We start from the raw sequence: 26,887 nt of genomic DNA, 5'->3' as shown, positions 1-26,887 counted from the left end.
TAACTCTTTAGCCAGGACCCCAATTTATCAGGTGATCCTGATAAATACTGAAGTATGAGAATCGTGGATCCAATGATGCTCATAGAAACGTGTTAACTCAGTCATTTATTCCACAAACAGTTACCTGGTCACCAGTCTCTCGCCAGGGGCTATGTGTGGGGACAAAGTCTTTGGGAGCAGGGGAGATGTGCAGGTGAATATCTCACTCTGATGCAACGCCAAGTAGCTAATGAAGATATATCCAACCCTGAAGTCTGTAGGCCACATGACAAGCCAAGAGATGAGGAGATTGCTGGCTTTCTGTTCCGTTTCCTCCTCTGCTGGGCAAAGCTCCACACACAGTATCTTAGCTATTTCTCCCCAGAACTCTGAAAGGTACAGAAGGACACTGAGGCTCCTCGAGGTTCAGTAACTTGCGGGATGCTGTGAAGTCAGTGGTGTGTCGGTAAGTGTTCAGTCTCAGGGTGGAAAGGGGAGCCCTGATCCACACACCTTCCCCGTGGGACCTTGATAGGACAGAAGGGCCACAGTCCCTGCGCCATCTCCTGAGGGGGAGCTGGGACCCTGCCTGCCCAGAGTCCCTGGGGTCTTCACCAAGCCACCCTCCTCCCCTTTTTCCAAAGAGTTCCTGCATGGTATATCATTCAGGTCCCTCACAAACTGGAACTTGCTGCCTCACCAGACCCGGAGCAGGTGGTGTGTGGGCTGACAGACGGCCACAGTGGAACCCAGGCCAGGAGTGCTGAGTAGCAGCCACACCAGGGCTCTGCTGAGACTGGCCGTGCACAAGCAGGCCTGTCCACCTGTGAGCGCTCAGGGTCAGATAAAGGCCTCTCCTGGCTGAGGGAACACCTAGGGGGTGTCACAGTGTGTCTCAGCATCTCCCCCGCCCCCCGCCCGCTGGCTTGAGGATGCTGCTGAGGCCCCAGCTGAAGGGTGATGGGAAGAGGGCACCGTACACCAAGCGCCCCCAGGAGTGTAGCAGCTGCCCTGGGGACAGGCTGGGGAGGCCTTGGAGATAGCTGGGGCCAGGGCCTTGATCATGGAGGTTGGAGAGATGTGCGTTCCTTCCCCTCTCAGCAAATGCAGCTTATCTGAGCTCCCCCAGCTCAGCCCAGAGAGGGAGAAGCATCAGCCCTGGGAGGCTCAGCCAGGACAGGTGGCGTAGGACCTCCAAGGTCTGGCCAGGCTGGCGCTTGGTCTGGGACGGGTGGCCCTGAGGCATGAAGGTGCCCAGACATCCTTCCCTTTTCTCAGGCAGACTTTCTTGACTCAGCCCGTCTTTGACACACGTAAGGAAGGTTCGGGGGGTGGGGGTGGGGGACAGGAAGCTACAGAGAGCCAATCACCCTGCACCAGAGGCTTCAGGGCTGGTTCTTTCCGAGAGTGTGTGTGCGCGCACCCGCGCGCATCAGCGGGAATTCTGTGAGAGAAGCAGCCGGATTCTGGAGAGAGAGAGAGAAGAGAAGGAGGAAGAAGAGGGGAGAAGACTGAGAGTGGGAGAGGCAGACGGATAGAACAGCAGTGGGAGAGAGAGAAGCACAGCAGAGGGGAGAGAGAGGGAGGGAGAGAGAGAGGGAGAGGGAAAGTGTAGGGGAGACAGAAAGGGAGAGCGAGCAGAGAGAGGGGAGGAGGAGAAAGCAAGGTTGTCGGAGAGCGAGCGGAGCGGAGCCGGAGCGCGGCGGGAAGGGGCGAGGGCAGGGGGAGCAGAGGCGGAGCCGGGCAGCAGACGCCCGCCCGCAATCCGGGCTCCCAGGGCGCGCTAAGCTCTCGGTCCGGCGACGCACCGGCGCTTGCCCGGGAGGTGCCGCGGGCGCCAGGGCTCAGCCGAGCGCGCAGGTGCCGGCCCGGGAGGTGGCGCGGGGCTCCGGCGTGGCCGCGCGCCCCCCGGGGAGCCATGGCGGCGGGGACTGGGGGTCGCGGGGCGGCGGCGGCGGCGCCGAGGGGCTGAGCGGGCGGCGCCATGGCGGCGCCGGGTTGCGGGCCCTGAGGGCCGGCGGCGGGCGCGCACCATGAACTCGTGGGACGCGGGCCTGGCGGGTCTGCTGGTGGGCACGATGGGCGTCTCGCTGCTGTCCAACGCGCTGGTGCTGCTCTGCCTCCTGCACAGCGCCGACATCCGCCGCCAGGCGCCGGCGCTGTTCACCCTGAACCTCACGTGCGGCAACCTGCTGTGCACCGTGGTCAACATGCCGCTCACGCTGGCCGGCGTCGTGGCGCAGCGGCAGCCGGCCGGGGACCGTCTGTGCCGCCTGGCCGCCTTCCTCGACACCTTCCTGGCTGCCAACTCTATGCTCAGCATGGCCGCGCTCAGCATCGACCGCTGGGTGGCCGTGGTCTTCCCGCTGAGCTACCGCGCCAAGATGCGCCTCCGCGACGCCGCGCTCATGGTGGCCTACACGTGGCTGCACGCGCTCGCCTTCCCCGCCGCCGCACTCGTCCTGTCCTGGCTCGGCTTCCACCAGCTGTACGCGTCCTGCACGCTGTGCAGCCGGAGGCCGGACGAGCGGCTGCGCTTCGCCGTCTTCACGGGTGCCTTCCATGCGCTCAGCTTCCTGCTCTCCTTCGTTGTTCTCTGCTGCACATACTTCAAGGTGCTCAAGGTGGCCCGCTTCCACTGCAGACGCATCGACGTGATCACCATGCAGACGCTCGTGCTGCTCGTGGACATCCACCCCAGGTGAGGGCTCTGGGGAGGGCTGCGGGGACTCGGTGGGGGAGGGGTGTCTCTGTGGGAGGAAGGGGGTCCTCGTCTCCCCCAGGCTCTGCTGTGTGGCTTTGGGCAAAAGACCCTTTAACACCGAGCCTCCGTTTCCGCTTTGGAAAGCTGAGGTTGGGGAAGGGCCACCGTTGCCTGTCTCAAGACAGGTGCTTAGAGCATCAGCAAAGCAGGACCACCAAAAAACGTGGGTGAAACAAATAGATACCTTTTTGAAGCATCAGGGTAGAGACCGCAGAGGAGCCGAACTTTGCTGGACTTCTTATACTTATTTTATGTTTGTAGTTTTCACTTTAAGTAGCATATGAGAAGGCAGTCATCTCTGTTCACTGCTCTAAATGGTGCTCATCAGGCCCTGAGAGCGTGGCCTGGATGCTTAGGGCGCGGCTGAAGAGCTAGGAACGCGCTGCTCTGCTGGTCTTTCCTTTCTCTGGTGTCTGGCACTGCCTCTGTCTCCTGTGTGTGTGAGAGTCCTCGGGCTGCACCTTCCTCTGTGGGTCCTTAAAGGAGCATCTGAAGGGCTCTGAGGGGACGGGGGTGCACTTCCTACCCTTCCCAGACAGCACTGTCCCGTGTCTCCTGGACTTGAAGCCTGGGAACCCCTGCAGAGGGAGAGCGTCATCCTGAGGCTCCGGTGACAAAACCTGCCCACCCTTCCACATTCACCTGGCCTCTGTGTCTCAGGAAGGCAGCTTGGGGTGGGCAGTTCAGGTTCACGTACCCCCCGCCCCTGCCCCTGCCCGGGGCGGGCAGTTCAGGTTCATGTTCCCCCCCGCCCCTGCCCCAGCCCCTGCCCCTGGGAAGTCCTGCCATCCTTCGGAGCCTCTGGGGAGAGTAGGGGGAAACTCTTAGCCGTGGTGTCCTGAGCTCACCTTGGCTTTCCTGCAGAGAAGAGGAGTGCAACAAGGGGAATGGCTGCTGGTGCCCCTGCAGTAGACTCTGCTGTTTTATATCCTGGTGCCCCAGACGCTAGAAGGGGGGTTTTGGTGTCAAGATGGCATGAAAAGTGAGGCAGGCAGAATGTACCAGTGTGGAGGAGGCCAGCGGCAGGGAGGGAGCTCGGCCCCTGTCGTGCAGATGCCTCCCCGACCAGGGAGAAGCTTGTGGCCGAGGGGGACAGACCAGAGGGTCAGTGTGACCAAGAGAGCCTTCAGTTCTGGGTTTTTTCTGCCCACGAGCAATACAAAGAGAAGACCTTGAACTTCACTGCGTCTGAACACAGGACATGTATGCGTGTGTCCGTTATTTCCCTCAGGATGGCCCTTCCAGATTACATGCTGGACCAAAGCTTCTAGTCACAGAATCTTCCTCCCAGAATCATGTACAATATGTACATGTAAATGACACCAGGGCATATGAACCATGTATGAAATTGTGTGAGCCTCACACACACAGTCCTATGTGTGCATATATCAACTGCATGGGTAACAGATCATTCCATGTCACAGGTGTGGCCCTCCTGCACACTGACACAAAGGCATGCACTGACTCACTGCATGTGGCCATGCACGGTTCAATGTCATTTAAGGATCGCAGAGCTATTCCCTTTCCTATCACCTTGGGGCGGGAGGACCTCACTTAAGAAGGTGCATCATCCCTAGGACGTGCACGGGGACTGCTCTAGAAGCTGTAGGCAATGTTGTTTAACTCTCAGAACTTGAACAATGTCTACAGTAAGCCCACTTGCCATGAGTCTAACAGCAGAGGAGGGAATGAGCTGGGAAAGGAATCAGTTCTTATCTAGACCAGTATAAACCCCGTCCCCGCTCTCCCTCCAACTTCCAGAACAGGAGGTCGGCGGCTCCTGTTCAGCCCATTTAGGATGTAGGGTCGGCTCCAATCTTGCCGGTCTCTCACGGACTCCAGGCCAGACACTACAGAGAGAGCTCCCAGGGGTGTCAGGAAAAGAGGCGCTTGCTCGGCTGCCCTCCGGTCCTCTCTTCTCTCCTCCACTTCCCTCCGGGGAAATTTGACTGCTTCTGAGCCCAGGAGGCTCTGAGGAGACCCTCTTCCCAGAGCCACGGACAGGGCCCTGCAGGGCCAAGGAGTAATGCCGGCCTACGCTGGGGAAAGAAAGGGCTTCCGGTGGGAGGATTGCCCTCGGCCAGTTCAGACAGGCCCCGCTGGCTGAGGGCTGGCCTGAGGTTATGGAATAGTGGGCAGGTGGGACAGCACTGTCCCGTCAGTGACCACAACCTGCCTTTGTCTGTGGGGTCGGTTCCCAGGGTGAGAGCATGGGTGGTGGGCCACACGGGAGGGCACCAGCTCCCTGCCAGCCGATTCACAGGCTTCTTTCTTGGCGTCTCCAAACTCTTCCTTCCCACAAATGAGAAACTGCAGAGCTAACTCAGGGGGGTGCTGCCCCTAGGTCCCCCGAGCCTTAGGCACTAAGGCTTCAGGAAATTTCCTGGCCAGTTGGTGCTGGGAGCTGGGGGCGGGATGGGGGGGTGTCCAGTCCCAGATCAGCAGAAGCCAGGCTTCCTTATCCGGGCAGCCAGGGTGGCAGGTGAAGGTGACTTTTCTCACTGGAAGATTCACTTAACAGCCACCACACTGATGGCCTCCTGGGACTTAATTTTGAGTTCCCTGAGGCCCAGGCTGGCGTTTGTCGGGAAGCTCCCTAGTGATGCCAGCTTCCTCCTGCAGAGGGTTAAATGCAGTGAGTGACAGGCTGGAATCCAATGCTTTACCCCCACCCCCCAAAAGGTCAGGGACCCTCTGCTCTAAATTAAATCAGGGACCCTGAGAGACGTCGCCCACTCCTGCCTTTCTGGGGTGGTTTCCCGAGTTACTACAATCATAAAGGAATTGGGAATTCCTAATATTTATCACCCACCTGGTCTCCAACTGCTCAGTGTGCTTGGTTCAGTTCTCCCAAACCACAACTCCAGACCAGTTATAACCAGATCCTCTCCCTGGTGCCCCCAGAGACATAAAAGGGGAGCAGGGACATTGGTGCTGCAGCCCTTTTCTCCCCGTCCAGCTGAGGGCGCCACTCGCCAGCACAGGTTAATGACTTCAGACTAGACTGTTGGTGAAGCACACTCATTCTCGTGATCAAGGGCTACAGGGGGCTGGCTGAGTGCCGAGCCGGAGGGTGTCAGAACTGTGCCATAGTAGATGGAAGGGCTCTCACTGTGCCCTTGACTTTGCAGATGAGGAAGTCGGGAGCCCCAAGGGAGGGGGACGCTTGCCGTATTTAATAGATCTGGACTGTGGCTTCACCCAAGACTCACACCTTGGTCTGCTCCAAAGGTTTACGGATGGGGCGATAGTGCAAATGGAGTTTCACAAACCATCCACATGAATAGTTAGGCTTTCTAAATTCAGCTTACACACTGTTAAATGAAATATGTTCTATCCTCCTGCCTTGAGAAATATACATTTATAACACTTGGCAAGGCTGGGGTCAAATTTCGAGTTCTCGGGCTCCTTGGAGTGCAGCCTTGTACATGGCAGGGGGAGCTGAGCTGGCCCCATGCCACAGCCCACCTCACCCCCCCGCCCCGACACCCCAGCATGGAAAGGGACCTCCTCACACAAAGTGGACACTGCAGGCTGTGCCTCCACATGTTGCTCACAGATGTCTCCCCTCCGGTCTCAAGCCAAGCACACAGGTGGCACAGCCCTTCCTCAGGAGGATGGGCCCAGGGAAGATGGCTGTGCACTTTCTGGAAGCAGGATCAGGGCATTTGGGCAAAGAATTCCGTGTCCCATGTACATAGAGCTTGGTCTAGAATGGAGGATGTGGGTTCTGGGTGGGCACATCCCCTTGGCCCTCTGAAGTCTTCATTTCGTGGGGAGATGTGGGTCCCTCAGTATCCAGGGCCCAGGACGGGGCCCCTCTGGCCAGGTCGCAGGGCAGGACTGCTCACGTCAGTCCTAACCCCAAACTCAAGGCTCTTCGCCACCAATCGGTCAGCTCGTTCCTTCGCCTTTTGTTTCATTCTCCAAAACGCCAGAAAGCAAATCTGGATGTCTCTCTGAGTACTCTGTTTTTTTGTTTTTTTTTTCCTTGCGGTACACGGGCCTCTCACTGTTGTGGCCTCTCCCACTGCAGAGCACAGGCTCCGGACACGCAGGCTCAGCGGCCATGGCTCACAGGCCCAGCCGCTCCACGGCACGTGGGATCCTCCCGGACCGGGGCACGAACCCATGTCCCCCGCATCGGCAGGCGGACCCCCAACCACTGCGCCGCCAGGGAAGCCCCCTCTCTGAGTACTCTGAGCGCGGGTCTCGGCGGGCTGCCGTCCTCTGGAGATCAGTCAGGACCCAGACCCACCGTCTTGTAGCCACAATCGCCTCATTTACTGACTTTTCAGATATTCCCAGTATCATCCATCCCTTGCTCAATTATGGAAGCCTCCTGGGGAACATGTCTTTGACCCTACATGTCACAGTGCTGGAGGGCTCATCTCCTTTTGGCTCAAGGAAACTCTGTGTCTCATCTCGGCCCTGGGGTCTCCCCACACTGGTACAGTGCTTGCACTCTGAGCAAACAAACCCCCGGCAGGAGAGCTTTGGGCCTCTCACCCTCTGCACTGCAGATTCTGCTGGGGAGTCCAAGGACTCCAGCTGCCACCATCAGGCCCGGGAATATCTGGGCGTTAGCGTAGCTAGACACAGCATGCCCATGGCTCAGTGACCCAAGGCGGGGACATCCCAGATTTTGGTGTCAGGAGACCTGGAATGAGTCCTGGTCTGTCTTGAACTTACTTTGCAGCCCTGGGCGTGGCATAAACCTTTTTGGCCCTCCGTGTCCTGTTCTGCAAATACGTACAGTGACTGCTTATAGGACTGCAAGAGTTCATGGAGCTCAGCGTTGCAAAGCTACGGCGGGAAATAAATGACAGCAAGTGCAAAGTGATTTTATTATGTTGTTGTTTTCGGAGCTGGTGAGCTGCTCTCATACTGGGCTTAAACAATACTAGCGATAAGCCAGAGAGCTGCACTGCTCCCCTCGGAGCCTGGGGGACTGCCCTGCTGTCCTCCGGCTGCCGCCTCCCTGGTCCCACCTGGAAACGGGGGTGGGGGGCACTGGGCACAGAAGTTGGGTCCATTCTCTTCCTTGGCAGGAGTTCAGGGATGCAGCCACATGGTTCCAGCCTGGGTGTCAGGAACTGGTGCTAGCCCTGCCTGCAGCCCACGCTCCAGGTGGGCAAGCCCCTGTCTTCTTTGAGCCTCAGTTTCCCCATCTGTGTACTGGGTTGGCTGGGTGAGAGCATCTTTCATACTACACAGGACTGTAGAGCCTAGCCAGCCCGGCCCAGAGCAGACACATGACCAGGCCCATGTGGATGTCAGCCAGGCACAGCACCCATCCCACATACCCGCTGTGCTCCCACAGCATGCCAGGTGCCATCGAAATTAGGGAATAGCATCCATCATGCCCTGGAGACCCAGAGAGGGTCACAGAAACAGCACGAGAGCCCAGACTCAAGCTCAGACCTTGTCTGGCACAGTTCCTGGTCACAGCGCTCCCTCTCTCTCTCCCTCCCTCCCTCCCTCTCTCCCTCCCTCCCTCTCTCTCTCCCTTCCTCCCTCTCTCTCTCCCTCCCTCCCTCCCTCTCTCTCTCCCTCCCTCCCTCCCTCTCTCTTTCTCTCTCTCTCTCTCTCTCTCTCTCTCTCTCTCTCCCAGCTACCCTTGTAAATGCAGCAAGAGAATTTTTTTTTTTTTTTTGCAGTACGTGGGCCTCTCACTGTTGTGGCCTCTCCTGTTGCGGAGCACGGGCTCCGGATGCGCAGGCTCAGCAGCCATGGCTCACGGGCCCAGCCATTCCGCGGCATGTGGGATCTTCCCAGACTGGGGCACGAACCCATGTCCCCTGCATCGGCAGGCGGACTCTCAACAACTGTGCCACCAGGGAAGCCCCAGCAAGAGAATTTTTGCCGTGGGAGGGATCCCAGTGGTTTGGGGGTTCAAGGTAGTGCTGGAACATAGTCGTTGTTTTATAAATATATGCCGAATGAATGATTCGGATCCGCACTTAAGTGCTTACTCTGAGTCAGGCACTGTCCTAGATACTTTCTGGGTGTTAGCTCAGTTAATCTCAACAGCACGCTACCAGATAGGTACTCGTCATTTTAGAGATGAGGAAGCTGATGCACAGAGAGGCTGGGTAACTTGCCTAAGGCCACACAACAAGTAAGTGGGGAAGCCTGGATTTGAACCCAGAGGTCTGGCTCTGGCACTGCTCGCATGCTTACCACTTCACTGTCAACCAGACAGGACTCATGGAAGTGTGCATGGCCTGACATCCACTGACGAGTCTTGCTTTGTCCGAAAAGCTCAAGATTTTTAAGTCTCACTTTAAAAAATCTATTCTAGAGCAGATTTCTACTATCATCTCTTTTGAGAAGGTCACTTGAAAATGATTGAGCCTTAATTTTCCTAAGATGTTTTTAAGGGTTGTTCATTGATTCAAAGACATACACTCCTTAGGTGTTTTCTGGGTGTAAGATGTTGAGCTTTGTACTGTGGGAACCCAAAGAAGGAATGTGCGTGCAGAGTGCTTGCTATTTAATCCTTCTCTCCCGTACAAAGCTTTGCAGGAACAAATAAAATTAATTTCCTATAGGAGTTTACAGTGTACAAGAGTGACATTGGTTATTCTGGCCTCTAAAGTGTCCGTTTTATTCCTGTAGAGTCACCGAAATGTTTCTGTTTATCCTTCTGAAGACCTTCAAAGCTTTAACCAACATCCGTCTTTAAATATTCCTCAGGGCTTTGGGGCAGGATTGTCTGGTGCGGCAGGGTGGAGGGCTGCTTCTCCTGGGGAGACAGCTGAGTCCTCAGACCCTCAGCAGGAACCCAAGCCCCTCCTTGAGGGCAGGGGCCAGGGGGGTGGGCAGAGGAAGCTCCTCACTCCTTAAGAGCTTGGTAGCTGGTGAGTCACTTCAGTCCCTGATAAATGGTAGCTCTATTTATAGTCATAACTATGAAATCTTCCACAGATAAGTGAGGAACCAAATTCAGAGAGGTTGAGTGACTTTCTTGAGGCCACACAGCTATGAGGGCACAGCTGGGACTAGGACACATAGCCAGCACTTGTTCACTCCTCCGGGTTATTCTAAATGTCTGAGAAATGGATAACATGGTCAGGGTCACAGACTGGAGGAGGGCCCGGCCCCAGTGCATCACCAGTTTCTCTCGTGTCCCCTTGATTCATTTACGATGACTTTGGTGCGCCTTTTCAAGGAGGTGCCCAGAATGCTGTACTCCTCTCGTGGGGTGAGTGTACTGTGATGCCTCAGGACACCCAGCTCATGCCCCAAATCTCCAGCAATTCCTACATCGACTGCACTGAGAGTTTGGGGGGAAGTATTTTAATATTAAACAAGCAGTCCTGTGTCCTGGAGAATGTGCCAAACATGCTGCTAGGTTGACCATTGTCCTGATTTGCCTGGGACTGCAAGGGCTCCCAGGATGTGGGACTTTGAGTTTGAAAACCAAAACAGTCTCAGGCAAACCAAGATGAGTTGGTCACGTCACTGAACACAGACCTCCAGCGTGGGGACGTGTGCCTTCCCTCCGTGCCACCTGTATCGTGCATATGTCACAAGAGCCCCAGGACTTTGGGAGAGGACACTGCGGACACCCAGTGTAAATGGAAAGGGAGGAGACTTAAGACTGATTCTTGCTGTGTGGCTTTAGGCAAAGTCGCCCCTCGGTCCCCGCCCCCTCGGCTTGTATTTTTCACATTTTCTGAATGCGGTGATGCCCCAGTGCCTCCCCAGGGATGTGTGGTGACCCCAGTGAATTGACAGATGACACTCAAAGCTCCAGAGTCAGATGGCCTGGGTTCAGCTACTGCCATCACTTAGGGAGACCAGCCATCCTGGGTTGCCCGAGATGGAGGGGAGATCCTCAGACGCAGGCCCTTCTGTTTTTAAAACCGGGACGGTCCTGTGTAAACCGTCCAGGCTGCAGGACTTTTAGTGCTAAAACTGGGACAGTGCTGGCTATCCGGGACAAGTTGGTCACCCTCCTGCCACCCCTCACCAGGTCACTGTGTGATTTTTTTTTTTTTTTTTTTTTTTTTTTTGCGGTACGCAGGCCGCTCACTGTTGTGGCCTCTCCCGTTGCGGAGCACAGGCTCCGGACGCGCAGGCTCAGTGGCCATGGCTCACGGGCCCAGCCGCTCCGCGGCATGTGGGATCTTCCCGGACCGGGGCATGAACCCGTGTCCCCTGCATCGGCAGGCGGACTCTCAACCACTGCGCCACCAGGGAAGCCCCACTGTGTGATCTTGAGCAAGTTACTTAACTCCCCTGTGCCTCAGTCTCCCTCCTTATCTGAAAACATGAAGATTACAATTTTATCAGTCCTTTGCTTATAGAGATGTGAGTACGAAGCAACAAATGCATATGAACCCCCATCACAGCATCTAAGACGGCACATATTAAAGACTCAAGAAATGTGAGTTATTAATATTAGCTATTAGAAATTAATTCATAATGTTAGTCACGAGTAAGACAATTTCAGCCAGTAGGAAATCTGTCTTTACTGGGCCAGACTTCAGTTCCCAACTCCCTAAATTCCTGGAAAGACACAAGTCAAGGGAAAAAAACATCCTGCAAGAATTTCAGGGGGCTTCAGTCCAAACTAACATAGCATTGTCCCTCTGTGATCAGAAATCGGATAAAGAAGAGTCTCGATTAAGTATTAAAATGACAGTTCTTGTGGAAGGCAGGGGAGGCTGCCCTGACGTTCATGCTGCTCACGAACCCGGCTCAGGAACGTTCTCTCCACTCCTCGCTTCTGTTGAACAGACTGACCGAATCGCGGTGCCAGGTCACTGCAGCCCAAGCCTATCTCTGCCAAGTTATCGTCACTCCTGGGCAACTCTGACCACAGTCTTCCTCCCCGTCCAGTTTTGGAATCATATGATTTATTTTAAAAGTAAACAGTAGAAACACATGCCCACGTTGGGCCCCACGGTCTGGAGCACGTGAATCCTTACGGCTGGGCTCGCCTTTACGTGCATGCGCCTTGGCTGTGGGAATGGACAGGCTGGCTGTTGCTTGTGCATTTCCCCACGGCTGCAGGAAAAGGGTTGCAAGAAGCACTGCTCCCAGGTGGCGTGAGATGTCAGTTCTCGAAAGGCCGGGAGCAGAGTGGAGTCAGGAACAGGGTGTGGTTAGAGGCGTAGGTGGCCACCCGCGGAGCTGTGGCCCTGATCCTCCAGGGACCTGGAGGTCCCGTAGCTTCACCGAGCTTCGTCTCTGAACAAATCAAGTGACTTCTCCTTCCATCACCTCATAATGCATTACCTGTAGCTCCGGGCAGGGCTGAGGCTTTGGGATGGAAGAAAGAGGGCTGAAGGTGTGGAGGAAAGGAAGCCCTGGGCCACACTGCACACAGAGTCCAGGCCATCCCAGCTGGAGAGGACCAGCCTTCAGTCACATGGACACGGGTTCAAATCCCGCCTCCACTTGCCAGCTGAGCAAATCATTTGGCATCACTGTACTCATGGTCTTCATTGTAAAACAGGGCAGGTAAAATCCACCTGGCAGGTCCAGTTGTGGTAAAGATAAGAATTAGAGATACTACTTACTTACTAGTGTGCACCCGGGCTGGCCCATAGCTCGTGATAAGTGAAGGATGTGAGTGCTAATGTGTTTATATTTGCACTTGCTTGCATACTGTGCTAACTGCTTCATGTGCTTCATGCATTTAATTCTCAAAGCAGCCCTTTGCGGCATCTTACTATATTACTATCCCCATTTTACAGATGATGACCCTGAGGCTTAGTGATGTCACACAGGTGCCCAAGGTCATGTGCCTACAGCTCAGACTTGAGCTCAGGTCTTTCTGGCTCCATGGTCGAGTTCCTACACTTGCAGCCACTGCCTGCGTGTACAAAGAGTAACTCACTGTGACCTGGCAGGCCCCCCCCCCATGACTCACCTGACCATGACTCCACCTTTTCCTCTCTCACACGCAGTGTACGGGAACGCTGTCTAGAGGAGCAGAAAAGGCGGCGGCAACGCGCCACCAAGAAAGTCAGCACCTTCATAGGCACCTTCCTCGTGTGCTTCGCACCCTACGTGATCACCAGGTGAGCCTGGCGAGCGGGACACGGGCTCGGGGCAGGTGGGGCGGGCACGGGGCTCTGGAGAGCCAAGCAGGGCCTGCGTGGCCTTTAGCCGTGGCCAGCCTTGCTTGGCCACATGTCTTCCAGAGGCTGGATCAGGGGATGAGAGTGAACTTGACGGGTTTAGTGAGAAGGGCACACACTTTTTCTCTTCAGCCTCAAATTCCTTTGCATTAGACTCCAGACCGAAAGGCAGTGAGACTCTCTCCCACTTGATCTCCAAATGACATCATTCTAACCCTCAGCCCCCAACCCCAGGAGACCCAAAAGGAGAGGACAGGCGAGAAAAGACAGGGGAAAGCACCCTGCAGGGATTGGGTTCTTACTGCCCGCTGAGTGCAGGAAAGCTCAGCTCGGCATCCTCAGCCCGGACACCCTGCAGAGCCAGGGCCAGTGCATGCTGCATGCCCAGCCAGCTGGACCCACCTGTCCCACGGCTCCAGGGATCTGCCACTGTTAGTCCAGGCATTGTGAGCTTGTCACATTCTCTCCCAATCCCAAGCCCCCATGCCAGCCAAGGTTGCAGTGCGCTGGCCTCAGGGCTGTACGTTCCAGAAGCCAACCTGCTCCAGCTACAGAATTTTCCTCACACGTTGAAGCCAGCAAAAAAAAAAAAAAAAAGTATCACCCACTCAGTTTTGCTCACTGGAGGGGGAAAATACCCACACAAATTTGTATCCAAAATGGCTTAGCTGTTTGGGCAGGTGACAATAAAAAGGACTTTGATGTTCTATTAGGAGGTGGATGTGGAGCCTGGGAGTAGGATTTGTGCAGGGTTTTTTGTGTGCATGCGCGTGCCTCTGTATGAAAGAGAGTGCACAGCCCATCCCCCTGCATCCCCCGGCATCCTCATTTGGCAGGGACATGGAAGGGACACCCTGCCTCAGCGTCCCCCAGAGTCGCGCTTTGGAGAGGAGGGGCTCAATGTGCCCAGGTCCCCCTGTCTTTCCCTGTCCCTGCTCATACTGAGCTGAAGCCTGGCCCCCCATAGCTCCACCTGTGCCCCGCATCCTGCTCCCTGCAGCCCAGGAGAATGTCTGTTCTCTACTAACAGGCCCTGCCCATTTGCAGACAGGGAGCTGGGGTTCCCCAGGGCAGCCCCCATTCTCCAGACACCACAACCCCAGAGTGTCTGTCACTGTCTTCTCTGTGCATGCCAATCTCTCCAGGGGAAAGCCAGGGGGCCTGCATTTCACTTTAAACATAGGACACAGGACTGTCTGCAGGTCTCTTCACGGGTCTGCCCCAGGCAGAGCAGAGCCATCAATTCTTCCTTCTAGAACTGCCCGCTAGACCTCAGCGCTCCTGACATTCTCTATGGGGGACCGTCCTGTGCGTCGTAGGATGTTAGCAGCATCTCTGGCGTCTACCCACTACCCGCCAGCAGCACCTCTTCCCTCCTGCTCCCCAGTTTTGACAACTAGACAATCTAGGCAACCTGGGGACCAGAATCACCCCCGGGTGAGAGCCCCTGGTCTAGGCCCGCCACGTCCAGCCAGGACGCCGAATACCATGTCATAGCATCTGATAGGGAAGCGTCCCAGGCTTCTGAGGCAGGAGCGAGTGAAGTGGGCTTGGCTCTGCAGGGGGACAATCCCAGCAGAAGGGACAGCATGAGCCAGGTCTAGAGCCCTGCACGGGAGCCACCAGCCACAGGTCCCTTTGAAGCACTTGAACATGGCTCATCCAAACGGAGATGTGCTGTAGGTGTAACTAACATGCACACTGGGTTTCCAAGGCTTAGCATGACTGTATATATATGTGTGTATATATATATATAATTAAAACTTTTTATATTGATTCCATAGTGAAATGGTGAACTCTTGGATATATCGGGTTAAATAAGATTTGTAATTAAAATTAATTTCACCGGTTTCTTGTCCCACCTGTGGCTCACCTTCTCTTTCTGCTGGGCAGCGCTGGCCTGCAGTCAGGGAATCTGGGGTCTGGGTGTGCCGCTGCCCCTGCTCCCAGCTCCTTTTCTCCCTTGACCTCTGGCTGCCCGTATCATCCTTTTCTGACCAGGACCCCATTGGTTCCCAGGATCACCCTTCCGGCCGCGCTGCAACAGTGCTCAGAAGTCCCTCCCCCCACCTCCCCTGTCCAGCGCCCTGCTCGATGTTGGAGCTTCTAAGCAGTGGCCAAATCAGTGTCTTCCTCTGTGGGGTCAGGTGCATTGAGGCAGGAGTCCTCGGAGGGTCTGAATGAGGGGACATCAGGTCCCAACGCTGTGTGACAGTGCTGCGGCAGAAGGTCCTTGTGCTTAATCCTCTTGAAATCACACCCCTCTGGGACCACCTCCCTCTGTTCACACTCCCCATACCCCCCACCCCTGCCGTGACTGGGGGGAGAAGAGATTCTGATGAGGTGCCTAGTGTCTGTGGTAGCTGGGTCCCCAGGCACACCCCAGGGAGATGGACACCTGTGAACTTGTCCTTCACATGCAGGGGAGCCCTCTGGGCTCCAGGTGTGTGCTGGGCACGGCCAGGATCACACCAGAGCTACACTTCCACCACCAGGGCAGCGAAACTGCCAAACAGGGTGGGCTGGGGTGGGGGTGAGGCAGGATTTGCTCTGACACCCACCTGCAAGGAGCCTGACCCAAACTCTTCCATCTTACGCTGAGTCCAGGCTGAGAACTACACATTGGTTGTGGGGAGAAATCAACATCTAGTAAGGAATTCATAAAATAACCCATGCAAGGCATTCACCCTGGTATAGCCTGCTATCGCCAGCACTGGAATCAGGACCATGCACACTCTGGGCAGCAGCTGATTCTCCTGCTGTTCTTCTCAAGCTGGTTTCCGAGTGTAGACAGAATCACCCCAGTCTCAGAAGAAGCTAAAGTCAGACTCTGCTCTGGAAATGTGCTTGAGAATTTAACTTCTTGCAGGAATTGATTCCTTATGGAGAACCTAGAGCTGTGGGTTATGGAAGTGGAAGTTTCCTTAGCAGCGTCTCATCCAGGGAGGGCGAGCTGATTGCAGGCCACCTGGGACCCACTGCCTGGGGCAAGCCAGCGCAGTGTTGATAGGGACTCTGAAGCCAATCCAGTGAGTGACTCAGCCAGGGTTCCAGCCCAGGTCTGCCCTGGAGGCAAAGCCCACGCGTGGGGCCCCTTGCCCTGCACTGTCCTGCTTCTCTGAGGGCATGGGGGTTCCCTCCCAGAGGATATAGGAGGGCACTTTGTGCCATGACCCCCTCAGAACCAGGAAGCTGCGGCTTCTGAGATGATAAGGTCAAGGTGTCACTTAAACCCCTCACTGAACTGTCAGCGCAGAAACCATGATTTCCCGAGGCTCCCCAGTGACGACCTCTGTCCAAGCAGCCCGCCTTGCTCCTCCCACCGCTGGAGCCTTATAGGTGGAAACATGCACAAGCACGTGGGTTCACGTCAGGCCAACCGTGGGGAATGCTGGGAGCTGGCAGAATCAGAACGTCGAGAGAGAGAAGGGGCTTGTGCTGTGACACCTGCCGTCCCTCTAAGTTGATCGGGAAGGTCCGGCTGGCAGGGAGGAGGTCCCTTCTCTTTATTCCCAGTCTATTCGCATCTGCCTGATAACTTTCTCAGACCGGGAAACAGCATTCTTGGGTCAAGAACCATTCAAGTCTTCCAGTAGATTCTCAGGCTTCCCTTACTGGAGAACGTGGAGTCTTTATAACCATACCTATCACTTATTCGACACTTGTAATGTCCCCAGGAGGTACCAGTACTTACCTGATGGCACCTAGTACAGCTGTCCTGCAAGGTGAGTGCTAGAGTCCTCATCTTACTGAGGGTCAGTGAGGTGAGATGAGTGGCCCAAGGCCACAGGAGTAGTGACTGGCAGAAGCAAGAGTTAAAGGTCAGTGCCAGGCCTATTGGCAATAATTTAGCCCTGTGGGCATGTTACATCTCCAAAGCCTGGGGACCGGACACTGAAAATGTAGAAATGCTTATCCGCAGGCTTTTGATCCAACTTCCTATGCCCAGGCCCAGGCATCTTGGCATGAACGCAGACAGAGTATCCAGACTCCTGTGGGTAAAGGCAGGTAGGTGAGTGAGTTCTTTCACCAGAAGCAGCGGTGGGTTCGCACGGAGTCACCTCTGACCTCCCACCTGGCTGACAGCAACTTGTGTGGACCTGGAGTGGGGCTCAGAGGCCATCAATGCTGGCAACTGGAGCCATCGTCAGACCCGGTGGCCTAACGCTGACCATGAAACCAACACTTCTCAGAAAGACAGTTCCCCCAATTGCACCAACCAGCCAAAGAGCCCCTTGCACCTGCACTTTGTGGCCTGTCAGATGACAGAGGGACACTTTGGAAACCTCCACCGTCACTCTTTTTTTTTTTTTTTTTTTTGTGGTACGCGGGCCTCTCACTGCTGTGGCCTCTCCCGCTGCGGACCACAGGCTCCGGATGCGCAGGCTCAGCGGCCATGGCTCACGGGCCCAGCCGCTCCGCGGCATGTGGGATCCTCCCGGACCAGGGCACGAACCCGTGTCCCCTGTATCGGCAGGCGGACTCTCAACCACTGCGCCACCAGGGAAGCCCAACCGTCACTCTTAATAGGAGTCACTACCTTCTATTCACACACTCACACCAGTTCCCAGGTCCTCAAAGCCCTAGTGGGTCACATCGGGCTCTTTCCAGAGTGTTTGAGCACGGTCTGAGGATTTGCAAGACGTTCGCATCCCAAAGCTCTAATTACATTTTTCTGAATTAAAACGTACACGTCTAGAAGCATGTGTGAGGCTATTATCTCTGCAGCGGTACAGGCTTACAAATAATTATGATTGTCCCAGATCATCGGAGTGGGGCTTTGAGGCATTTGTGGATCAAACAGCACCATTATTGTGGCTTTTCAGAGTCACGGAATTATGTCAGAGGGGTTTAATATGCAGATGGCTGTCTGGTGTTAATATTCTATTAATAAAATGCCTTTTCCTTGCTAATATCTCATGAACATTTAAAGCTCCAGCTTATTACTTACAGGTCTTCAAATATGCAGACCGGATTCTCCAGAAGTCTTCTTGGGAAGACATTGGGCTTGCTTCCCAAAAGATATTCTGTGGCCCACGTTGCATTTGATGCACAGCATGTGTGTGTGTGTGTGTGTGTGTGTGTGGCAGCGGGGAGAGATGATGGACGCACAGGAGGTGTAAAGGGGGGGTGTGGATTTACCACTTTAAGTTCAAGGGTTGACAGTAAAGGCCTTGACTGCCCCCTGGAACCGAGTCAAGGAGCTGGGAGGGGCAGCCTGGCACCAGGAAGGCCTGTGGTCTCTGGTGCCCACAGTCCAGGGTTCAAATCCTGGCTCTTCTACGTCCAGGCCACGTGGCCTTGGCCTGTCACTTTGCCTGGGTTCCTCCTCTGTAGTGTGAAGGACAAGCAACACTGTCGAAGGGGGCGGGTGGGAGGTGCTTGAGACAATGTTTGTCAAGCGGCTGCCAAAGCACCGAGCCTCTGGCGACACAGAGGAGGAGCTTGGTCTGGGGCTACTGGTATTACGGGTCTTATTCTCATCCCCAGAATTTAGTTTCTTTGGAGAGTCCATTGTCGAGCAGAATTGGTTTCTCTGGGGGTTCCAAGATTGCCGGAGAGTTCTGGCAAGTGTCCCCCATCCTCCTCCCAGGACCGGGAGGGCCAGGCTGGCAGGGGCGGGTGAGAGGTCCCTGTGGGTGAGGGACCAGGGGGCCGCTTCCTGGCCTGTCAGTCCTCTGCTGTGACAGCCAGCACAGAGACTTCCCGTGACCCAGATCAGAGGGCCCTGTGCTAAGAGAAAGGACATGGCTCCCTGGAGGCGTCCCCCCGAACAAATACGGAGCTACGGGGTGCAGAGGCGGGGCAGACACATAGGACTTGGGGTGGCGGGAGAGGATGGGTATCTGTTCTGTGTCACCCTGAGTCCGAAAAATACCCATCTCTCTGCTCTGCTTCCGACGTGGTCCCAGGCCACACCCGGCAGCATTTCACACCTCCCACCCCAGCCGGGCTCTGACCAGACGTCCCCAGGTGCTCACAGCGCGTCTCTGAACCACCTGCCTCAGAGTCACCTGAGATGCTTGAGAAAGCAGACTCCTGCCCTGGCTTCCCCTCCCCTTGTCCTCCCCCCATCAACCCTCCGCCTGACCTCTCAGCCCAGGGGATCCTCGGGGGAGCTGTGTCAGGCTGTCTGGGGCAGGCATGTGTGCATTGTGAGCATGGAAGCATAAATGTTTCCCCCTGAACGGAGCCTGATGGCCGAGGTTTTTCCAGCACATACCTCAGGCGGTGCATGGAAAGTCACCTTGGTGCTTAATGGAAGGTGAGGGCAGGGGGCAGGGAGCGCTGGTTGTGGGAAAAACTGCCTCTCGGAGGGCAGGGAGGGTGCAGTGCCCTGCTCCGGGGGCTGCTACCTCTGCAGACCCCAGGGTCTACCCTTAGTGCCCACGGGCTCCAGGAACTCCATGGGGCTTGGTGCCATGTTGGTGTTATGACCAGGGACCCACGAACCACCAGATCCTGCCTAAAACCCCCCTGTATCCCCACAGGGCTCCTTAGCGGATGTGGATCTGTTTCCCAGCACTGCCGCCGTAACTAGCTTCCACTAAGTGGCTTAAACAATAGAAATGTATGGCCTCAGAAGCTGGAGGCTGGAAGTCCAAGATCAAGGTGCTGGCAGGGTGGTTCCTTCTGAAGCTGTGAGGGAGAGTCTGTTCCAGGCCTCCCCCTGAGTTTCTGATGGTGAACTTGCAATCTTTAGTGTTCCTTGGCTTCTAGAAGCATCACCCCATCTCTGCCTTCATCCTTTTGTGGCATTCTCTTGGCGTGCATCTGTGTCCAGACTCCCCCCTTTTATAAGGGCACGGTCACGTTGGATTAGGGGCCCACCGTTCTCCATTGGGACCTCACCTTAACTAATTACATCTGCAACTACCCTATTTCCAAATAAGATCGCATTCTGAGGTGCTGGGGGGTAGGACCTCAACACATGAATTTGGGGAGACATAGTTCCACCTACAACAGGGAGCTATAGCGAAAGGAAACAAAGTCCCACTTTATTAACACCTGAGCCCAATAACCCCCAAACGCAGGGCTCTTGGGGCAGAGCTGGGGGCAGGGGCAGGAGAGGGGAGCTCAATAATCCACCATGATTCGTAGCAGAGAGAGAAGAGGCGGAGTGTGGCAGGCACATAGTAGCACACAGTGACCCTGCTTCTGTGGAAACTGTGACTGATCAGAATCATAATGGCCCTTTCTTGGAGGGGAGGGTGTTTGGAGATGAGCAGAGCTGGATCTGGCATGAGAAGATGGGCTGGAGTGTTCCCTTTCTAAAAGGTCACCTGGAGGGGACCACGTGATCATTCCCTGCCCAGATCTAGCATTAGAAAGAAGCAGTTGTAACAATACGGAAGTCCCTGCCCCTGCCCAGTCCCCTTAAACAAGTGGGGACTTGGAACTGTCAGAGCTGGAACAGAACAAAGCCGGCCACAGCAGGCACATGGCAGAGGGGTCCACGTGCCCAGGAAAATAAAAAAGCGGGTCAGCCAGCCACTTCCGGTCATGGAAGGGAGCATGCTAGCTTCAGCCTGGCCCAGGGGCCACACAGGAGCAGTGCCCAGGCCCAGACTGATCCAAAGCATCTCTTTGTCTGGAGGCCTTGATGGAGGCCAGATGCGGGCTTTTCAAAGCAGAAGTCGTGTACACTGTGGACGGGGCAAGTGACGGAAGTGCTGGGTAGCCCATAAGCACTTCATGGAAAGGGGATTCTTGGGGCTGGAAGGGACCCCAGAATGCATCCCGTCCCCTCTGCAATGTGGAGATTTGAATCCCATCGTGGCACCTAGACAAGACACGGGCTGCAGTTAGATGGAACTGGGTTTCCCCATGGAAGAGATGCCAGCTTTCTGCTCAGTCTCTCTGAGCCTTGATTTCTTCGTCTGTAAAATGGGACTAACGATGCCCATTCTGCAGAGAATAATTGTAAGGTTAGAGATTGTGCACATCACGTATTTGGCCCAAAGGAGATACTTAACTGGGAATTATTATTACTGAGCCAGGCAAGTTCAGATTTTACATAAAATCTCTGAGAAGCAAATGCAACAGATTTTACCTCTTAATTATCTAAATGGTGAAATTTTAAATTGTCCCAAGTAGTTTTACTCTGTGAAATCTACAGAACCTGCAAATTATCATTCTGATCTTGCTGGATGGTTTGATGATATTTGACTCTTAATAAGTCCTCCTGGGAGAGCCAAAATGCTCAGACTGAATTTAGCAATGTATAGAAGACTAGACATTCTGGAAAAGTAATTTGGCATCCCATAGCAACAATGTGTTGGTATTCAGCTGTTTCATTGTTATTATTAGGTGTGAATTCTAAACTTGGGGGGGGGAGGGTTGTTCCCTTAAATTCATCACTTCCCAAAGTAGATTTCTTAAAAGTACAGATTTCTCAAAGGCCAACAGCTCCATTTCCCCATTCGAGCTCCCAAGGAGAGGCATACCCCCTCGGAGTCGGAGGACAAGGGTGGATAGTGGTGCTGGAAATGGGACGCCTCATAGAAGGGCCTCAGAATGGATTCATTAAGGATCTATTCGAAAAGGGGGTCATTGCAGTGGGGGAATCTCACCCCCCCACACCAGCTTCCTCCTCCTTCCTTTCCTGGGCTCGTCCTCACAACCTCAGCCCAAAGAGGCCTTCAGGAAAAACACTGAAGGTGGCAGCCCAGAGTCACAGCCCAAGCTCAGTTCTCTCTGTACCTGGGCTCTCACCTGGGCAGCCCTCCAAGCTGACAGCCACTGCTGCCTTCCGTCTTGGTGACCTCCATGCCCTCCCCCGCCAGGTAGAATACAGGTGCCAGAGCCCAGTCTGAGCACAGATGCTGGATTTTCCTCTACCACTGACTTGCTGTGTGATGTTGGGCAACCCCCTCCCCCTGTCTGGGCCTCGATTTCCTCATTTGACGGTGGGGAGAGGGTCATTTATAATCTCTAAGTTCTCTCTCAGCTCTGTGGCCTTTTCTACCTTATATGAATGCTGGGTAACGTCCAAATATGGCCAGGGGTGCTGGACACACTTGGGAGAAAAGAATAAATGCCTTGATTTGGGAGAATTCCGTTTACACAGAGGAGGGCTTTTACCACCTCACAGCCTGGCCTTAGCACCACTGAATGGAGCTGCTCGATGGATACCTGGAGGACTCTCAGAACTGTGCCCCTTTGACACAGGAGCTGCCTCCTCCCTCACCTTCTCCCAAAGAATGAGGGTCACTTTAGGGTACCCTGACTGCTGCCATAGCCAGGGGCCACCGGAATCCCAACCCTGGGGAGAAGCTTTTCCCACCAGCAGATTCTTTCCTGATGCAAGACATACTTGGAGCTTTGCTGAATATTTGCAAAATTAATCTCAGCCCTTCCTCCCAGGCAAGCTCCCTGGGAAGGCGGAGCTAGGATCTGAAGCCAAGAATCAGTCTGTCCTAGTTACAAAGATCATAGAGAGGATCTTATTCAACTCCCCCTTTTTCGTAGAAAACGCCCAGGCCCCAAGAAGGGAAAGGACTTGCCCAGGGTCACACCGCAGGTCAGCTGCACAGCCGGGGCAAATGGCCAGGGTGCAATTAGCTATTGGTGCAATTCTTAGATCAGCTTGGGTGCCTGGGTTCAAATCCCTGCCTTTACGGTTTACTGGCAAACTATCAGCGCTTAAACTCCTCGGACGTCTATTTCCTCACATGTACAATGGAGGTGTCTAATCTCCCAGGGTTCCACGAACTCACGTGTAAAGTGCGTCCTTAGCCCAGTACCTGGACTAAAAGAAGTGCCTGGAGAATGGCCACGGTAGTTGTGGTTGTAAATTGCGGTTGTCATTGTCGCGGGAGGAGGAAGCCTCAGAGAAACCGAAGCGTGGCCGGGAAGCTGGGGTCAGGGGCTCCGGCTGGAGCCTGGGATGCGCCCAGCTGCGCTCTCCTAACGAACGCCCTCCCCGTCTCTGTCCGCAGGCTGGTGGAGCTGTCCTCCGCGGTGCCCATCAGCTCCCACTGGGGGGTGCTGTCCAAGTGCTTGGCCTACAGCAAGGCCGCATCTGACCCGTTCGTGTACTCCTTGCTGCGACACCAGTACCGCAAGAGCTGCAGGGAGATTCTGAACAGGGTCCTCCACCGGCGTTCCCTCCGCTCCTCCGGCCTCACCGGGGACTCCCACAGCCAGAACATCCTGCAGGTCTCTGAGTGAAGGACGTGGAGAGCTTGGCATGAGACGGCTGGTGAGAAGAGGGGGCGGGAGGGCTTGGGGCGCCTGGGCGGACTCCAGCAGCCGCCACCATCGGGCGAGCCCAGGGATTCCGGTTCCCGGGCTTCGGGGGCGGGGGGCGGGCTCTGAAGCCTGCTTCCTGCTTCCTCGAGGGCAGATGTTGAACTGTCCCTGTTTATCACCAAAGGATGACCGAGGGACATGCTGTGCTCTGGCTTTTCTTTTTGAGAAGCTCCTTTGAGCTCCTAGACTCACCAGAGACTCTCCAGGAGTCACATGCCATCCGGTCATGATCAAGGACACACAGTGCTGGTGGCAGGTGGGGAAGCATGGCGTCCACCTGCTCACTAAGCCCTGGATGCTGGGCTCCATGCTGAAGAAAAGTGGTGACCTCCATGGGGCATCGGTCACGCTGAGAGTGAGGCTGGCAGTGGCCATTTAGCCCCACATCTGGCATGGCCACCCTTCTCCACATGTAGTGGTGGCTGCTTTAACCCAAATATTATTCAGCTGGAACTAACTGAATTGTGCTCAGCTGGGACCCTTGGGCCCCCATGTCCAAGGGGAAAATGTTTGCTAACTAGCGTTGCCCAACTGTTGCTGACAAGTTGTCTTAGAACTGGCTATATTGGATTCAACTTTTATCCCTCTCTTCCCTCCCCCTCCACCCTGAAGCTAACATTTGTGTGTGTAGACAATCTTAGCATGAAACTGGTTTAAATAAGCAGTTATTACTACATGTAATAATGTTCTTTGAAGTCTGACCCGAAGTCACCTTCTTCTGATTCACATGTCATGACTGTTGGAGCAAAGGAGAGGCAGGAGGATAGTGGCTGGCAGGTCCCCCACACCGGTTTGTGACCTGAATTTGCAGGAAGCGTTTCACCTCGTCTCACACATCTTGTCCAGCGTGTTCTCTTAGGTGATTGGACAAGAACTGACCTGAGCAGGGTTTTAGCCTTAATTTTAAGGCACTGGGTTCCATATTCCCAAGGGTTCAATATCCTAGTTTCTGTAAGTCATCAACAGACAGTAAAGGCTTCCCAAGGTGATCCAGAAGTGCCCTGTGCCCATGATGGGAGAGTGAAATTTTTATTGAAAACCGTAACTCTAAAACATATGCCCATTCACTAGCAGCCCCCATCTTGATTTAATAAAAACCAAGGTGAGTGGACCTTAAATTAAATTAAATGCTTTCTGCCCATCCATCTTTTTTTTTTTTTTTTTTTTTTTTTTTTTTTTTTACCATTTCAAATATTGCGTGAATGCTACGAGCAGTTCTTTCTCCATCCTCCACTCTATGTGGTTCCTCCAGGGTGGAAAGCATGGGAGCACAAGACTTAGGGGGCTCATCCCCTCCTTCCTGCTCTGCCAAGCCTAACTTTGCAAACATAGAAGGGAGGACCCATTTCAATAGGGACCAACCAGGAAGAGCCTGAAGCTTTTCACTGCCAGGTGGACGCAGTATTGAAAGACTAAGTGTGTGCATGTTTGAAAAGATGGCGTCTTATTAACTATAGCTCCTCATTTAGAAAACAAATCACTGAGCCTGGCCTACTCTTGTCTAGTTCCTAAGTTTGCATGGAGACAGACAGCCTTTGAAGCCCTGCCACCTTCCCGTTGCAGCCGGAGGTGTGCTCACACCTGCTTGGAGGAGTCAATGGCACACACCCCTTCCCAGTTCTGTGCTCTGGGACACAAGCTCGGTAGCCTGAAACCAGCTGTGATGGGCATATTTATACCAAGAAAGTCAGTAAAGGCTACAAATCGGGCCTTTTTCTCCACTGAGAGCTCATTGCTAAACATCTGCCAGCACATCACTGCCCAGACAGGACTTTGTGTGTTACTGAAACAAAACTGCCCGGATTCAGAGCACATTTGGCCACTCAAGTTTGAATCACAACAGACATTCTTTTCTGTGGCTCTTTCCTAGCATCAGGCAGCTGTTCACCCTTCATTGTCCCAACATCAAAAGAACCAATGAGGTCGAGGACAAGCACAGAGCCAGGAAAATATGCACAATTGAGTCTGACCATCTCCCTTTCACGCAAATACTCCTTGGGCAGCAGAGGCGTAGTGGCCCAGTGGATGAGGTCAATAGACAGTCAAGTTCAAGCAAACAAATACGTTTTCATCAATGTCAGGTTGGAGGAATAACTGTCATCTCCTCTTCCTGCTCGCTCTGTGGAGGCAACAAGTTATACTCCCGGAAGCAACTCTATCCCTTTCACCTCTTCTTTAGTGAAAAGATAAGATCTGTCACCTACAATGCCACATGTCTTGAAAAGATGCATTTCATAAATTACACTGAACCTTAGGACTGCCAAAAAACCAATAAAACCAGTTGTATTGGCATCATGGTGACAACCCCCCAGATATGCCAGTCGGCTGGATATTTTCATTATTATTTGAACACAGGCATCAAAACCCTAGGAGAAGTGAGAAGAAAATTGCTGTGTTGGCCATCAGCGTCAACCAACTCTGCTAGAGTTACCTTTAGCTAAATGTTTATATACAGTCCATAAAATTCTCCCCAGCTTCTTTATTCCCAAGAGAATTATCTACCTCATTTGGTAATTTATCAAACGTGACATGGTAATGTGGATTTCTCAAGTAGAACACTTAGAAATGTCCAGATCAGCATCCATGTCAAGGGCCTGGGATAACTTGCTTGACGTCAGTCTAGAATAAGGCTTGATACTGAAGGCCCGAACTTGGGTAGACAGCTGGGCTTGGTGTGAGAGCAATTTAAGAAGATGGAAAATAAAGCCTCAATGGAGAGGCTCTCAAATTCCTAAACCCACATCTGGGGCTCAGTTTCTAACCCTACCTGATCTGAACTTGTAGGTTTAAACCCCATCTGTGATGGCTTTTTCAGTCACTCTGCAACTCTAGCTTTTCTTTTTTTTGTTTTGTTTTATTTTGTTTTGTTTTGTTTTTTTGCGGTATGCAGGCCTCTCACTGTTGTGGCCCCTCCCGTCGCAGAGCACAGGCTCCGGACGCGCAGGCTCAGCGGCCGTGGCTCACAGGCCTAGCCACTCTGCAGCATGTGGGATCTTCCCGGACCGGGTCACGATCCCATGTCCCCTGCATCGGCAGGCAGACTCTCAACCACTGCGCCACCAGGGAAGCCCCTCTAGCTTTTCTTTATGCTGCTTCTGAGAGGGGGGATTTCAGGGCCCTGGGAGCCACTGAGGGAAAAGTGTTGTGGCATTTGGGGTTTGTGTGTCTCATGATCCGCTGACCTCCCTAAGATGTTTCCCTAAGAGCCTGCCTACTTCTACCATGAAGTCGGCTGGTGGGGGAAGGGAAGTTGCCTTGACTCATCTCACACCAACTGTACATTCCTCTAGGACTCAGCTCAGACTTCTGCCACCATGAGCAATAAACCTCTCTCCTCATGTTTGTGAAGCTAGTTTTTTTTTCAGGATACCCTTCTTTCTGAGAGAAGATGGAAGGAACAGGCCAAGTCCAGGTCCTGGTTGCTGTCCTCTTACATACTTTGGTGCAGGTAGATGATGCCTTTGCAGGGCTGCAGTGTGACCCTCGGGGGGACCGCAGGCTGTGCATTTTTAGAATTTACCCAAATTCAGCATCGACTAATTTGCCTGTGATTTCCATGAGGATATTTTATCAGGTGCCAGAAATTCCTCACATCTGCTCATATCCTTTGGAGCACTTGCGCCACAGGGGAGAGAGAAGTCCTGGATATATTTGAGGCGCCCACTACCTTTCTGGAAGGTCAACAGCATCTGCAATGAAGCCATTGGCTCCTGAACTTTACTATCCACAAGAATCACCAAGAGACGTTGTTTAAAATTCAGATTCCTGAGCCCCTTCCCTGGAGATCTGTTTA

The 26,887-nt window shown here is 54.1% G+C and overlaps 1 protein-coding gene across 1 annotated transcript; it reads left to right on the top strand.

Annotated features, from left to right (window-relative positions):
- Nucleotides 1-2,012: 2,012 nt before the first annotated feature.
- On the top strand, nt 2,013-23,013 carry GPR26 (G protein-coupled receptor 26). The gene is made up of 3 exons (XM_060097541.1): nt 2,013-2,680; nt 12,667-12,780; nt 22,782-23,013. Exons 1-3 carry the CDS (start codon nt 2,013-2,015, stop codon nt 23,011-23,013), a joined length of 1,014 nt encoding a protein of 337 aa, XP_059953524.1.
- The last annotated feature ends 3,874 nt before the right edge of the window (nt 23,014-26,887 follow it).

This window comes from Mesoplodon densirostris, chromosome 1 (genome assembly GCF_025265405.1).
Source record: "Mesoplodon densirostris isolate mMesDen1 chromosome 1, mMesDen1 primary haplotype, whole genome shotgun sequence".
In the NCBI taxonomy this organism is placed as follows: domain Eukaryota; kingdom Metazoa; phylum Chordata; class Mammalia; order Artiodactyla; family Ziphiidae; genus Mesoplodon; species Mesoplodon densirostris.
Note: the sequence above shows the minus strand (reverse complement) of the source record. Positions and strands in the feature narration are given on the sequence as shown.